Source organism: Acipenser ruthenus, chromosome 16 (assembly GCF_902713425.1).
Source record: "Acipenser ruthenus chromosome 16, fAciRut3.2 maternal haplotype, whole genome shotgun sequence".
Classification (NCBI taxonomy): domain Eukaryota; kingdom Metazoa; phylum Chordata; class Actinopteri; order Acipenseriformes; family Acipenseridae; genus Acipenser; species Acipenser ruthenus.
Window position 1 is genome coordinate 11008967 of NC_081204.1, and position 17065 is coordinate 11026031.

The window sequence follows — 17065 nt, forward strand, 5'->3', positions numbered from 1 at the left end:
TGTCACCTAAAACCCCTTGGTTCTATTACTGACTTGTAATACATTTCAAGACAGCTATTGTGCTATATTTAAACAGCTAGTGTTACCGAGGGAGGCAATTACAGCAAGCATTATGAGAATCTCCAAAAAGATTAAATTCTCTGGAGGAAAGTAATAAAATGCAAGTACAGAAACTGCTGATTAATCAGTAATGTCCAAAGATTGCTGCAATTACAGGAGATTTCAGACAGGCGCTTTTCTGATGGGAGGGCCATTGTTGCTAAGAGTCTTACTGAGCCTGCAGATGGTTTTAATTAACCATTTTTTTGCAGGCAACACAATTGCTGTGCTGACCACTTTGATGTTATAGACAATGGTATTTGCTAAAGTTCTGTCAAAATAGTAAAGGTTACCTGTTTAAAAGCAGTTGTCTAGAGGGACCAGTTTTATTAATCCCTAGAACTATCCCTGTCACTGTAGTGCTCTTTGAGCCAGATAATGTTGGCACACATTTTGCAGCAATAGTTATGAAGGACCTCTTCAAGGTCATACAACCTGGGAAGGGAAGTTCTGTTTCTTGTACACTTTTAAATTGTTACAACTTAATTATGAGCAAACTATTTAGGGACAGTATAGTTTCACTTGTGCCTTGCCTGCTCTGTAGATAGAACAGTAAACCAAATTCCTCTGTCAGTCTGACACAGTAACAGATGCTTTATTTAATGAAAACGCAAACGATCACATAAACAAACCTGCAACTCCAGAGATAATCGGCTTTAATTCCCACTTGTGTGTGAGCTGCGGCTTGCAAGCGTATTCATTTCTTCAAATATTTACACAGGTAAAGCCTGCTGAAATGCAAGTTGCATTTCCAGAGGTTCCCTGTCACCAGAGCAGGGCTGAGCTCACTATCCACTTCAGTTACAGGCTTAGAACAGCAATTAATTCAAAGTTAAAACCAGCATTAGCATGCCATAAAAAAAAGAGATTTTTATTGCACTGGTAGCTGCTGTCACATATCAGGAGCAGATCTATTTCAGATGCAGTTAAAACAGTGAAACACTTTAATACACTTTACCCGTGACCTGATGAATGTCCAGCCCTTCCTGTCCTACAGTTTTGAAGAAAATGCACCTCTCTTGCTTTGGGGGGATTTATTTTGTCTGGCTAATGGTCTGGTGGTCCCTTTCAGTTCAGATCAGCTACAGGCCATGGGTTAGAGTTAATGGTACTAGAGCGTGCAAGTCAGATTCGCTGTGGTTTCCTGTCCTTCTATAAATTGGAAACCAGGTACAGGGCAATGGAAATGAAGATCTGTTCCTACTGACCAGTCCCTGTCCCCTGCCTTGTGTAAAAAGGAAACAGGATGCAGATATGTATAACTCTTATACATATAGACCAATGCCTTCCTTCTATTGCATCTTAAACAAGTACACTGTCAACTTCATCCAATTACTATCTTGTAATGAAATGGCAGCTACCTGAATTTTATTTAGTGCCCAGGAAAGGAAGTCAGCCATTCTTTGAATTGCAGTGAAAAACCTGTATACTGAACTAAATATTTCTGTTTGATTTATCCAAGGTTCCTCTGCCTCAAGATGAATACTGGTACAGCGTAGCACCCAAGTATATTCTAGGTACCTGCACCAAAATAATGCATGTCAGTATTATCTTGCTATAAACAATTTCTGCACAAGAGCAAATATTTGTTTAATTGAGCTTCTCTGGAAGCTCCAAGAGGCCTACTGTTTTAAGAATAAAAACAATACATTTCAAACCCTCCCAACAGTGACTGACTGACAGTGCCTTTTCAGTAGCGCATGGGGTTAAGGCAGGATTCTTTACCACTTTGATCAATGAGATAGTGTAGAGATAAGATCCTGGGATAACAGCTGCCCTGCAGAGGTGGAAGCTGGGCAGTCTTCTGGAGTCTGCTGATTGTCCAGCAAGTCTCTCTCACATATTGTGTGTCATTGTGTGGGGTGAGGGGTAAGCAAACTAACCAGAAAATCATCAATAATGCCTCATTAAACATTTTAACAATTTCTTTGAGGGACGCAGTAGTTTCCAGGAATCCAGCGAAGGTAGCATTAATTGATTAGGTAGCCAAGCCAGGTTGTTATCTGAGTTAACAAATAATATTTCGTCCAACGAGAAAATTGTTCTGGAGATTATACAGTATATCGCAAATACAATTGCAATATTATATGGTATAAATAATTTAAATAAATGTTTCCTTATCTTTTCAATTTATTTTGAACTACAGAAATAAACTGGATTTTAAAAACAGCTTCCTTGAAGTGGCTTGTAAAACTGGCCCTTGGGGAAAACTCTGTATTGCAGTGCTTTGGGAAACCTGGGGAATACAGAAGCTTTGACATTCTTCATATGGGTCGATGTATAAAACAGCCAGGGAATGCTTGAAAGTGATTGGATTTCCAGTCCCACCACTACCACTTTGATATCCTAGAATAGATGAACGCACAATCCCTAAACTGGTTTTATAATTTCCGTGTTTGCAAGAAGTGTTTAGAATCTATTAGGACTGTCCCTTATTAAAGCCTATGTGAAGTTTTCTTTTCTGTTCATCTGCAGTTTTGTCTGGTACATAAGCATTTTATACACCCATAAATGGCATTGCACTTGAATCTATATAGACGGCAAGCTCCATTTCTCTGTTTAAAGAAACACGTGGCTTTGTCCTCCAGGGCAAATGTAGTAATTGCTGCCTTTCAACCAGAGTCTGTCTTTTGGTTCAGTGTTCAGCTCACCACCAGGTTTTAGATGCAATTCCCTAGTTGCATTCTATGGCTTTTTTTTTTATGTATTCTCATTAGGTCAGAGCACTCCTCCCAGCTTGGGGGTCAGGGTCTCTGCTCCAACCTCATGCTGTTTGAAATATGATTGTCGTCTGTAAGCAAAAGAGGCCATGTGAGTGGAATGGGGGGGGGTTGTCCTTGTAACTGCTAATGAGGGCCTTCTGTTTGCCCAGCATGGGCCATCCTAGGGGGAGATACCTCTAAATGCGGTCATCTTTTAGCAGATTAAAAAGCACTTTCTCACAAGTCCTTTATTTTGCTGCATATGCTTTTGTTTTCTAGACTTTCTCTCTGACCTCCTGCCCCATTCTCTTCCTCTGTTACAAACAATGGGACCCAACATTAGTGAAATGGTCAGGTGGGGTACTGTTGACTGCCGGCAAGAAATTTGAAATTGTCTCCCGAGTCCCTTTCCTGAGTTAAAAATAAATAATAATTCCCTTTGATTCAGTTAGGGATTTGAGACTGTTATGCTAATGGATGTAAGCCCTAGTTAATACTCCTCTGATGGTAATGCAACATGTGTGCAGTTTTTTTTGTGACAACTTCTAATATGACTCGCTCTCTAAGAAATTTCTTGGATTAACCTTATGAAAGAAGTTGTTTCACAACTGACTTTTTATAAGTTACAGATTCTACAAATAACCTCTCTGCTGTTAAATACCCAAACCAGTTTCTCTTTTCCATGAAGCACCACAATGCATACTTGTGCATGGCACATATAGTTATTTACAAAGAACAAATTGCTTTTTTGGTGATTTGATTAGCCAATATTATAGTAATGGCTTATCCAAATTAATTTGCTGATCCCCATACAATTAGCAGTGTTTCAAATTTCAATAGGAAATCTGTGCTAATCTTGGTGTCAGTTATTATCTCCTTGTTACATATGTCCACGTGTGTACGGTTATCTACTGGCACGTGAACATTATATGCCTATCGCAGATAAATAAATTAATTGGATTTCTTGGGAGCATTGTGCTGTGGACAATGCTAATGAAATGCAAATCTGTTGCAAATCGGTTTTAAATGATTTCTCCCCTCTCTGTCTTTTGCAGCCCTTGCAGATTGATGACAATTTCTGTGGGCAGGATTTTAATCAGCCACTGGGCGGGACAAGCACCATTGAAGGAATACCCTTGTTTATCGACAAAGAAGATGGAATGACTTCAGTGGCAGCTTATGACTACAGAGGAAACACTGTCGCCTTTGCAGGGACGAGGAGTGGGAAAATGAAAAAGGTAGGAAAGGAGCATGGGCACGTCCTCATGTTTCTGGCTATGGGGATGACCTCCTGCCTAGGGCATGCAGTTGTTTGGTTTGGTGGTAGATTTGGTAACTAGACCCACTATATCGAGTCCCATAAGCAGTGTGCTTGAGTGAAAGCAATGCATAGTGACATTGATGTTCAAAGAACTTTGTTTACACTAAGGGGGTGCAGAAATATTCCTGTCCCTGTTCTATTGCATTATATACAATGAAAGCTAATGCATATACTGTGGTTAGTTGCATCATCATGGTAATATCCATCAAGGTTACTCTATTAAATGACACACAACATTATATATATATATATTTTTTTTAAATACACACTATTAACTTAACTTACATTCTGATCTGTAATTTCTGACAAAAGTATTCCACACACTTTAGAGAATCGTATTGCAGTGCTAATGGCATCAGTCTGTGTTGTCATCCATCAGATTCCAATTACATTATCATGTTGTGTACATGACGGCTCATGGTTACGTGATGCGTGACAGCGAGAAATGGCATCATGTGGTGTTGGCATGATGGATAGTATGCATGCAGATGTTGCTGTTTTGGCTTGCATGTGCATTGAGGAAACTGATGAGTAGTTTGAGCCCTGGTGCACAACAGGCAGCTCATACAGTGAATTTATCCCTCAATTACCTTGTTAGTTGTCCCACAATCATTAAAATGAATATACACCAGGCATTCACAGACTTGCTGTTAATGTGTTGCATGTAAAAGCACACTAATTATATCATTAGTTTGTGGCTTATTTAGCCTCTACAGTATTTTTCATTAAAACTAGTTCCTAGTTATCCAAGAGTTCCTGGTTATCCTAGAGTCCATTCAAGCCTGTGTCTGATGTAATTTCTAAAGGTGGCATTCGTTGAGCTGCGGTGCCTGTATATTGATGCATATAAAGGACTTTTTACAGTGAGTTTTGACTGATGCTCTGTGCAGCATGTTAATGAATGTGGCACAAATACTTTTTCTTTTGATGTGAAACACAGTAGAAGTTAGACCTTGAAGCGTAGAGGAGGAGAGGGGAGAGGGGGGGGAGATCCGGCCCTGGCTTTTGCGGTGTGCTAACTCTGCAGAGATGAGGAGGAAAAATCAATAGCTGATTTTTGAAGTGACACATGGTGATTGGCATCGCATTTCATTGAGTGTCTGTCTCGCTTGCACTGCATTGAGATAGAAATTGCAGTTTTTTTTCAGAAACGGCTCCTCAGCTAGTGGCCTGCGGAAAGGGGAGGGAGGAATCGGTGACCGTATGATACTTGGTGTGAGCAGACGTTCCCTTTTCATTAAAACATGATTGTGATTCATCTTTATTTTATGTGTTTCACATCCTTCAGTAGACAGAAACCTAGTGGGGTTTTCTGAATGTTTGAGCAGTGAGTGAATTATCCATCATTAGGGACTGCTCAGGGGACCATGGTAGATCCGATACTAACACATTAAGGATGCAAGAACTTTTCAGAATGCTTCCTAGCAATTAGTATTTTACATGGTCCATGTTTTTAAATTTATTTGATTCACTTATTTATTTATAAATGCATTTTGCACTGTGTCGGACAGCGTGAATCTCAATGAAATGTTAAGCTGAAGTCTATTGATGTGCTTTCAGCACGGATTGTAACTTGCCTAATTCTTTCGGTCCACATCAGCACAAAATGCTTGTATTGATTTATTCTTATTAATGTATAAGACTGTGTTATAAATCTTCCACAATCCTGTAATAGAAGTACTGTATAAAAGTCAAATTAGATTAAATGAACACTTCGAATGAGATCAATATATTAATACCTGTTTTATCCAAACTTGTTTTTGTGGTCACTTTTCTGATTTTACTTGTGTAATGTGTGAACATATCGTAGCATATATTATACAGGAAATTTAAGAATACTCTGTATATGATGGGAGTTTTCATTGGTAAGTATTTGTCAGATGTAACAGTATAATGTTATCCCTTCACTAAGAACTCTTGTACTCACAAGTCATCAGCTGTTTCATTTTAGAGTTGAGAGGTCAGGAGCAAAAGAGCCAACTCCCAAGAGTAAAATGACATAGCATTATGACAAGTTAAGTGTTCCTGTGAAGGAGGCTCAAAGGTTTTTGTAAACCAGTCACCGCCAGGCTTGCCACAGTCCATTCAACTGCTAATATCTTATAAAACAATTTAGATTCTGTTTTACGAAAATTATTGGGTAAAATCTAACGGCACCCTTGATTTTGACCTAAGATTGCTGCCATATTCAGATCATGTGACTTTGGTTTCTGGATATTGAAGACCTAGATGTTTTCTTAATACTTAGTAAGAGGTGGTCTTGTGGTTTTCTGATTTGATTACAAATATTCCTAGAGTTTTAAATCCTATAGTTTGAAATGTTCAGGTAATTAAAGGGAATTTAATGCCTTTATACTGGAGCTTCGTTCCAGACGCATACAGCCCAGCCCCAGCCCTCTCTGCAGTCTCCTCTGTCCTGTAACCCTGCCCCCTGGATCATTGAAGTGTGGATGTGCTGTTTCTCCTTGAGCGTACCTGTGGATCAGTCAGTGTGGCGGAGAAGCCATTCAGAGTGCTTGTATCTGGCTGGGGAGAGGAGAGGAGGGCAGCAGGAAGCAGAGAATGCTGTCTCATTTGATATCTGATAGTTTCTGGGGAGGCTGCTGACAGAAGGATGATTTATTATGCAATCTCCATCCTACCCCTCTTATGCCTGTATTACCTGTGTCAATGAAGGGTACTGCATCAAAGATTATTGATACAATAAAATGTGTAGACAGGGTTACTCAAAAAGGGAATGTTACAGAATATGTGGCCCCCACATAGACAATATGTGCCCAGTGAAGTGGCCTCTGTACTCCCCGGGCTGCAAACTTTGGGGCACATGAAATCAGTTTTGTTACCTAAATTAGGATTAACTGGAATCAATAAATGTCAGGCCAGATTTGGAGCTCAATTTGTACGTGTTCTCTCTTTTAAATATATTAGAGTAACCCCCTGTAATGTATTTTTAAATTATGATCAATGATATATTATTGAAATATATTAGACAGTATTTGTGGGGGATGAGCTTATTCACTATAGAAGTTGTTTTGCCCTTCATGGAACTACTGTACCCTAGGGAATATTTGCAGAAATTAACTGTTGCCAAATTCCGTTTTATTTTAATGAAGCTCCAGTAACTGTATTTGCATATTTTACTTTGAATTATCTGTAACTGTTTTTTTTTTTCCCAAATGTGGTGAAAAAGCGAGTGGCACAGAGTGGAAAGTAATGTACCTACTGTGAGTATTCGAGTGTTGACACAAGAAGTGATGGGCTTCTGCAACAATAGAGAGAGCAGTGTAAACAAAGGAAGGTAATAAAAATACCTCGGGGAGGAGGATAGAAATGAACACTGTGGCTGGAAGCTTAAGTTCTGGCAGGGAAGCAGCCTTTGAGATGAAGATTGCAGTGAGTTGATCATGACCACATGATGTTGTCTGTCCATACTAAATCTTTGCAGGAGAAAACATTTGTCAAAAATCTGTAAGCACTGACATTTTTTCTTTTGTGATGGTTCTACAAGTAAACACAATATTTTAGAAAAGTTGACATGAGTTCAGCTAGGACTGAAATGACGTCCAAAATTGTGGTTAGCAGCCCTTGAAGAGCATAGGGAGGTCAGCAGCTATTGAGGACTTTATTGAGCGAGTTGTAAGTAATATTTATGCAAAATGTAGTCTTGTATAGTACATTCATCTTCCCTGGATTATATCCCCCAAGAGAGTTTGTGCATCTAAATCGAGGATGAAATAAGACATGGGTAGCATTTTCAGGCTTGATGACTTGCTGTTTAAAGGTTTAGAGATTAATTACAAACCTGAGTTTGATGTTTCAGTTTATCTGTACATTATGACCAACAAAGTTATATTGCTTATGCTAATCACCCTACAGTAACTAGGCCCAGTCTGCCTATCCCACCCATTCATTTGCCCTGGAGCAATGACTGTTTAAACCACTTTATAGAATTCTTAATTCATTAAATACATATCTTAGCATTACTGTAAAGTAGGGTGAAATTGTGTATACAGTAAACAATAAAATGTTCCCCATATTTCATACGTCTTTGATTCTCTAGTGATAAGAAACCTGACGGACGAGCGAGCCTGTGCTGCACAAAGGCACTTTTGTCTTTCATTCTTGGAACCTTGCACACTCAGCAGTCTTTGCTGTGTTGGTAACAAGTGCTGGATAATGTGGACGAAGCTGTGTGACGTTTAACCACAATGGCTGCTGTGAGGCAGTAACAAAATCCCTTAACCTATTCCAGGTGACAGCTGTATAGTGAACTTGCAAAACAACTGTTGGCATTCTAGTTTTGGCTTGCAGAGAGAGAGAGAGAGAGAGAGAGAGAGGGAGAGAGAGAGAGAAGCTGTATTTATCCTCAACTATTTCTGACCTCACCCCCCCTCCCAATACTGTAGTTCTCCAGCCCCCCACCCCCCCCCCAAAAAAAAAAAACCAGTAACACACACTTCTAATGTGGACGTGAAAGAAAAAATGAGCACTTATTAACACTAAATCTAGAAAAAAAAATGTAGTTGGAAGAATACATTTAGCAAACAAGACACCTATGAACGGGGATATTTCTTTTAATTAATCTGGAATAAAATAAAAAAGTATAAAATGATATCTAGTAAACCACTAAACATGCAAAACATTTATTTCACTTATTTTGGTATACTACTGTAAAAATTACATTTGGCAATCCCAGTCATCTACAATATAATTTAAAGTAATGTTGGTACATATTTGTCCAAGCGCATTCTTTTATGATTAAATATCTATAAGGGGGGATTCCAGGTTTGCCATGGTATGGTGCAACCTGTACTGTACTGTGGGAGGCAATAGTGCCTTTACTGTCATCCATCGGATGGCAGTGGTTAAAAGCTTCATAGCGCGTGATCTCATTAAAAAGTCAATGAAGATCTCATTGTGAGATTTGGAACTAGCATTCAGCTTGTACAGCACAAATAGTATAACAGATGGTCCCACTGTTGTCTAAAATCAATGTCTAGTTTCTGACTTCAATTGGCATTTTTTCTCATTTAATTTGTACCTGAAATCACCTGGGTGGAGGCAGCTGCATTTGGAATACAATACAAGTGTATTGATTAGGACTGATATTCTGACTAATGAATGCACCAGTCCTAGAATATGAGTTGTCTTTCTTTTTTTAAGGTTTATTCACCATGAACCATTCATTTAGAGTTGGTGTAAATGCCATGCAAATTGACCCATATGTATTTTGTTGCAGGAGGTTTGCATCTGGTGGTTGGTTGTATCGACTGTGTTAAGACAGGTGTCCACCCCCCCCCCCCCCACAGTAAACTTCCAATTCCATAAATACTTACCTGTTGTATCTATTCAGTTTCAATACATGCATTTTAAATTATACAATACAATTTATAAGTAGTTGTCATGCTGTCCAAAACCTATAAATACCTCCAATGTTTTGATTCAAATACATGCTCCTTGAGAAAGATATGTACAACATATCAAAACATTGGGCAACTGGCTCTTTAAGTTAAAATATAATATATATGTTATGGACCGTAGCTGAAATCGGGCAGTTGCTGTAATGCCTGGGCATTTGGCTAAGTGCCCAGCTGCGGCACGCAGATACTGAGTTAGCTTGAATTTTATGTCATTTCGGCATCTGCCCTGGCTGGTCAACTGTCCGCAGTCACCCGGGCGAAGAAGGATTTTTTAACAGATACAGTAGAATACAAATAGAGAGTGAATTACCTTTGTTGCCTTTAAGAGCACTGCCACCAAGCCACTCGTTGCAATGTTTATTTAAAGAACTTAAATACTTTCTGACAACGCTGTGGCAGCGGAACTAAACAAAATATCAATGCACAGTTTATTTTCATCATGGGTTATTGCAGTAATACAATAGAGTTGCGTTGTTTGAATGAGAGATCATTCAATATCAGCAAGAGACTAATAATCAGTTAAGTTTAAATGGGTAAGACACCCAGTTAAATAAACCTGAAACTCAGGAAGAACGCAGTGCCAAAACTAATTTATCATCGCAATATTAATAGTTTGTATTTCTTCTTTGGAAATATGAATGACAATTTGACTCGGAAGAAAACATTTTCTTAAAAGAGGTTTAGTTTTGATTCTGTAGAAAATATTTTTTTACACATTCAAACCAATATTATTTCATGTCTAACATTAGTTGACATCAGATCTCAGACAGTTAGACATTTGCCTCAGAATTTCATTAAAATAAATAAATAAAAATAAATATAAACGATTCAGTCAGTCTAATGATTAAATAAAGTTATTCGACTGACAAACTATTATTGAGAACTGCAGTAGATACTCGGAGGATGAACACTGCTGTGTTACTTTCCATTAGCCTTCCATCTGTTACAACAGGGCACACTAAAGTCTTTCTTCGCCATCAGCCCGGGTGGCTGTGGACAGTTGATGAAATAACATAAAATTCTAATATATAATGTGATATGTGTGTATAAAAAGATTGGTGGTGACCTAGACAAACAAAATAAGCGTTTATCATTTAAAAAACGTTCAAGGGCTTTCAAACAGAAATTATTGATGCCAGTTATTGACATGAGGCCATGCTTATGAATTGCTGTAGGGTTCATAGAAAGTATGTTCATTTTCTCTGTTATCTTTGGTATCAATCATTCACTCATTATTTTCATCTTTGCTGCTTCATGCTGGGGTCACAAAGCATTTTTAGCAACTGCAAAACAGGACCATGTTTCCCATCCTCTTCCTGTTTTTTGTTTGTTTGATAGAACAAATGTCAAAATCCAATGTCACTTTTCACTGTTCGCTCTCTGGGCCAATCTAGCATACCGAGTACAGTGCTCCTGCAGAGAAGTATATTTGTTTCTATTAGTTCTGACAACAAGGCAGGAAAGACGGCTGTTCCTCTCAGCTGTGCTGCTGCTGAGTCTGCTCACAAGACAGCAGCTGGGTGGATAATTCCAGCTGACTCCCCAGTCTGTCCCAGTCAGTCCAGCCTGACTGAGTCTCACAACAAGCAGGGATGCGGCTGGGGGAGGGGAGGGGTGTGATAAAGGACACACACTGCCTGTTTACATTACCAAATGGCTTTTTAAATATTGAGCAACAAAACTATCAGGAAAACAAGAGGCAGTCTACAAACTTTGAGTTTTTTTTTTTGTCACAAGGTAGTGTTCCTCAAATTCCTTCTGTTTTTTAAGTTGACTTGTAGGGACACACTTATATAAGTACACTGCTAAGCAGATTTTGTTTTTATTACTGCAACATTTTCTCTATCGGTCAGTGTGGGTTAAATGGATGTGCCATTTTCTTGTAGTTGGCATGAAGTCACTATTTATGCATTCCTTACTGGGGTTATGATTGTCAAGTACTCATGTAAATTCCTAAGGGTGCTGCAGTCGGACTTGAAAGCTCTTGAAGTGCAATGCACAAAGTCTCACAGAGGCAAGCTTCTTGTGTCCTTATACACAGAAAAAACACTTTCAAGCTGCCTAAAACCTGACTCATTCTGTTGTCTTCTATACGACTTCTAATTTATTTAGAAATGCTGGTTGCCTTTTACAGTACATGGTCTTGCAGGAAGAGACAGTAATTTGGTTGCATTTTTTTTTTCCAACTGGTTTAGCAATGTCCAGGTGTCATGAATTAAGAGAATCAAGAAAACCCATACTTTAAAGTTAATGGTTTTGATTTTTATTTTGCATGCAGAGCCATGCAGCATCTTGGTACAATACATCACGAGCACGTCAAGTTGTTTTTAGTTGTGATAGACAAGCTCTCATGAGACCTTGTCCAAAGTCTGTTTTTTTTTCCTTTGCACTAAAAAAAAAAAAAAAAAACAACTCTATCCACTGATAATTTCTCCATCTGTCGTGGTAAGTGGTGTCAGAATTAATTGTTCCCAGATAGGCAGTACATTAGTGTGTAGCATTAAATATTTCTTCCTGCTTTAAAAAAAAAAAAAAAAGTACATTTTTAAAAATAAAATAGTTTTTTCATGTAGAAGAGAATTACACCTGCAGACCTTAAATAAAAACACTGCAACCTTCCTAGGTCAGTGATGCATGGCAATTTGTCTCTTTTTCCTTATGTGACTTTTGCACACAAGTTTCTTCTTAATGAAACTGTACAACTTGGCAGGTTCCCTGACAGACCCTAGCGAGAGATGTATGTTCAGAGAACACCCCCTCCCTGACTATCCAGCCAAAGGTTCAGGACTTTGTCAACACTCCCTGAACTCCCACTGTGGAGCATCGTATGAGCGTGTCTCCCAGGGCGAATGGAACGCTGTTACAGGGGCTTGCAGTTTTTATTAATATACAGAAGAGGTTGAGCTCAAGCACTCCAAACTTTCCCCATCATTGAACACACAACTTGTATGCCTAGTAGCAATGCCTCATAGATGAGGCAGCAACTGCACTACAAGGGACTTTGCCTGCATCTACTGTACTTGGCTTTTTAATATTGCAAACTTTCTCATACTCTTCGAGCATCGATTTTGAAGCATTGGGTGAAATTAGACTCGCCCAAATTAATGGCATGGGCGAACCTGATTCGCCCAGCATCGATTTTGAAATGTTGGACTAAACTAGACTCGCCCGGGCTAACCCCGAAATTCAGTGAAAACTGCTGAAAAAACGTGTTTCGCCCAGTCGTCTTTTTCAAGTTATGGGCCAATCTAGATTCACTCGATTGGAAGCGGACGAGTGCAGGAAAAAAGTGGTAACTTCGGGATTCGCCCAGAAGCCCTTGGCGAAACTAGATTGGCCCGGGCAAAACTAGATTCACCAGACCACCGGGTTTCTCCCTTAACATATATCTATATCTGTATCTATATCCCTGTTTGTTCAGCCTCCCTGGGGTTAACAAACTGTTGCATGTTAACATAATTGGAAACAATCAAACCAGCTCGCCTTGTGTAATTTAGACTGCCAAAAAACACAGTTGAGCCCGGAACTTCAGAGAAAGTTACAATTCAAGTGTTCCACCGTATTCAAGGTGAACTAGCAGATAAGCTCCAGGAAAACAACTTAATCTTAATTAAACCTCTGTGTTTTAATACATATCCATTTGTGCAATGATTAACAAATAATTATTTTAACACCTTTCCATCTGCAGCAACAGATTTTGTTACATTTCCCAAATTATTTAATAACTCTTAATATTTCCTGTTTAGATGACTGCTGAGTGTTGGCTTCCCTGAGTTTTACGGTACTTGGGGTGGTGCTTCCAGTGTATAAGTTACAACTGCACTGCTTTCATTGTTTGATGCAATAAAGGAAGGAATTATTTCCATAGGGCTGGCTGTAGGCTGTAAATCCAGTTCACTGACTTGGGTGGCAACTGTGAAGAAAGGTTCAGTAACATTTCTCACATTTGGCTGTCTGCTTTTGATTGTTTGCCATTCTGTACTTGAGGACCAGGATATGGTGATAGCAAGCTAGCCTAAGGCTCAACACCCTTACGTTCTGTGTAATGTGTGGGCGAAAAATATCACATATTAAAAAAACACTAGCTTTCAACACCACAAAAGGTCTCTGCTTTAGGTGAGACATCAAACTCATTCTGAATAATTATCACAAGGAAATGTTTGAGGTTTGTTCACTTACCATAAAGGTATCTGTACAGTAAAATGACAAACCCAGTAAATGTATTGTTATACTTCAGAGTCTTAACAAGCCCATTTTATTGGAAACCTGCAGTGAAATTGCAGATATATATTTAAAAAGTTATGTTACGAGGTAACTAACTAAACTAGGATACTAACCATAAAATCGGCTTGTGTGGCTGTCATTGTAATTGTAGTATAAAGGTCATGTGAAATGAATGGAAGCTGAACAATTAAAATAAGCTTAATGTGCTGGCACTAGTTTTCACAGTTTCAGACATGGGGCCCTTGAGGCAAGTATAGCAGTGGAGTGACATGCTTAGCTTCTGGCCTCTGACCTATAGACTGAAATAAAATACAATTCTGTTCATAAGATCTTCATCTTAGGTAACCTTTTCTAATGAGGTTCCAATGCAGGAAGGTTTGTTATATATTGCCTAAATGAAGACTTCAAATTCAAAGCACAAAATTAAGGATTAGCTTTTTATTCTATAGACTCGATATATTGCAGACAAAAAAAAACAAACAAAAAAATAGATAAATGGTACTTTACCTTTGTATATATGATTTATTATTATGAAACTATTTCCCTTTTTATACTCTTTATGATCAAAATGATGACCGATTTAGTACTGTATTGACAGGGAAGATACTATAACTTTAACTATAACAAAAATCCATTGTCCTTTTTTGAGATCATTTGAAAAAATTCTGAAATAAAATACATGTAAAGCCTTGTTTCCCTTTGCCACTGGGATTGAATTGATTTCAAATTGAAGTTGGTAAAATCAGCAGACGAGTGCCATTGACACTGTTTGAACTGGGACTTTGACAGAACAGCCCAATCATTAATTTAATGGTGGAAGTTACCCAATTGCAGAATGTGAAGCACGGGAGAAACCAATTTGGCAGAATGGAATGCTCTGAATTAATTGTGCTATTGGGGAAATATTGGTGTTAAGTGTGATGTACTAAGGCGATTTGCCGTCTGTGGTGCAGCGCCAGGTTGCAGACTGGATTGTATGCTGTAGATTGAGCCAAATGTAGGCAGTCTCAGTTTGATATTGGCACAAGACTGAGTTTCTGGTTTCATAAGCCTCCCATTGCAAAGCAGTTTGAGCTTCTAAGCTTGGTCACACCTTAATTTTTCTTCTCAATACCTTATTTTCTCAGCTCAGGTGTAATTAATTTAAACTCAAAAGAAAACCATAAATGATTCAAACTGCTAGGTAATGAGTCTTATTGCCGCACACATTTTCAGTAGAATCCTTGCTTGAAATGTGTTAGTTATTTAAGATTTTTTTTTTCTCCAATAGAATTGTTTGCAATAGCATGCTTGTGTAAGGGTCACACTGCTATCCAGTCAGTTGATTAAGAGACCGCAAGGCTGTGTACAAACACACTTGATTGATGTCATAAACACACCAAAACATGTACAGCATTTCAAACCTTTTCATGACCTTTTATATTTTATATGAAACATCTAACCGAAGGACCGGTAATAAATGAAAATTCAATGTAGAGGTTAAAAATGGCTTGTACTGGTTTGTACTTTTTTTTTCTAATTCTCTTTTATTAATCTCTTTGTCTCTTTTTATAATCCAGTTTAATTATACAATTCTGCCTTAGTTGGAGATGTGTGTAGTCATGGGTGAAGGTGAATTCAATGTGTTTTTCCTGTGATTTTGTACGTGTAGAGACTAGGTATGTTATATTTTATGATATTCAGAAATTTCATATCCACACAGCAGTGTTTGCATTACAATTAACAGTAGAAAATATATCCCTGCTAATATTTTCTCAATTCCAGCTGTTCAGTGTAAAATATTCACTGTAACCTGTATTTAATACAGGAAACATCAGTCACAAGAATCTGAATACACATGCCGACTACTAGTACAACAACTCAAACTGGAGTGAGACTCACAGTATTTGTATTACAGGAATAATTACTGCAACAAGCGAGCATGGTAGAATATAGAAGAAATAAGACAAATACACATTAAGGTAGACCACCTGTCTAGTTTTGAATCTATATGTATATATTCTGTTTAATCACCTGTTATACTGTAACCTCCCCACAGTAGGTGGATCCTCAAATGTTTGAGTGTCATCTGCTTATTTGTTTTAGACCACCTGTATGTGATCTGTTAAGTGGATAAGAAGCTTCATTGACGGTGTATTGTGACACACTCAATTTACAGCTCTTTTAAATAAACATGTTTTTTTTGGTTTTTAATTGCATTCTTTTAAATGTGTTTGCTATTATGTGTAAAGTGTGAAAGAAGCTCCATGTCATTGGATCAGTAGTTGCATCTGAAGGTGAATACAGTACAAGCCCATGACAATGGCAAACTGACTCTGCCTGAATCAACATATTCTTGGGTCAAAGACTAGGATGGAAGGGGTTCTGCATTGGCAAAGCAGTAGCTTTTTTGTCCTATTGTACAGTCTGATCCACATTAATGTAAAATGATGACGCACTGATGATTGCCCCCCCGGCCTTTGAAGTCAGGTCTGAATAATACCCTTGAATTCCAATAAACAATACCGTGCTTTTCCCTTCTGGGTTTCCCATGAATTTGGGGAAGGGCATGTCGATCTGTCTCTGAATCACAGCGCTGAAGACTACAGGATAATGGATTATGATGACTGCAAATACATACTGACGGCTATACAGGAATGGACTTACTTCCTGCTTGCTGATGAATGCATTCTTTTGTTCAGTGACTTATGATAAAAAAAAGTATTTAAATGTTTAAAATACAAACAATCTGTTCAATAATTAAGAACTCGATTCTCCAGTCGATATGATCCCATTCTTCCCTGACCACCTCTAACTTCAGTTTAGCAACAGTCCCTTCTTGGCATTAAAAATAAACTGTATTATTACATTTGAGGTTCTCAAGCTGTTCTTTTGATAGGGCATATACATTAAAATATGAATTAACTTTGCTTCATTGCTAAATAGTTGAAGAGTTTAAAAATAAGGCCAAGTTTATCTTTGAAATTCCAGCTTGGTTTAATGAAAAATATCTATAATGATACTGTGGCGGAGTGTCCCGCCCCTATTTATTATTATTTGTATTTTTGTTTGCGGCGCGGGTAAAAGCGCCGCGTCTTTTATTATTATTTAAAAACCCCGTGAGGATGCATGGCTGATCAGCTACTGATTATTTAAATAGCTGACAGTCATGCATCCTTACCAAACGCGTGCAGACTCTGGCCGAGGGATAAGATGATAATTACCAACTAGTTAATCCCTCGGCCAGAGTATATAAACCTGCAGCTCTCTGCATTTGGGGTTGGGGTGTTGGAGTAGAGAGTACGGGGAGCGGAGAGAAG

At 38.3% G+C, this 17065-nt stretch overlaps 1 protein-coding gene across 2 annotated transcripts in view; it reads left to right on the forward strand.

Moving 5' to 3' along the window:
- Positions 1–17065, forward strand: part of LOC117963410 (plexin-A1) — a 197925-nt gene that overhangs the window by 31966 nt on the left and 148894 nt on the right. For both annotated transcript variants that reach the window (XM_058988788.1, XM_058988789.1), the window contains exon 3: positions 3857–4039. In XM_058988788.1, coding sequence (XP_058844771.1) covers positions 3857–4039 — 183 coding nt within the window. The remainder of the gene's footprint in view (positions 1–3856; positions 4040–17065) is intronic.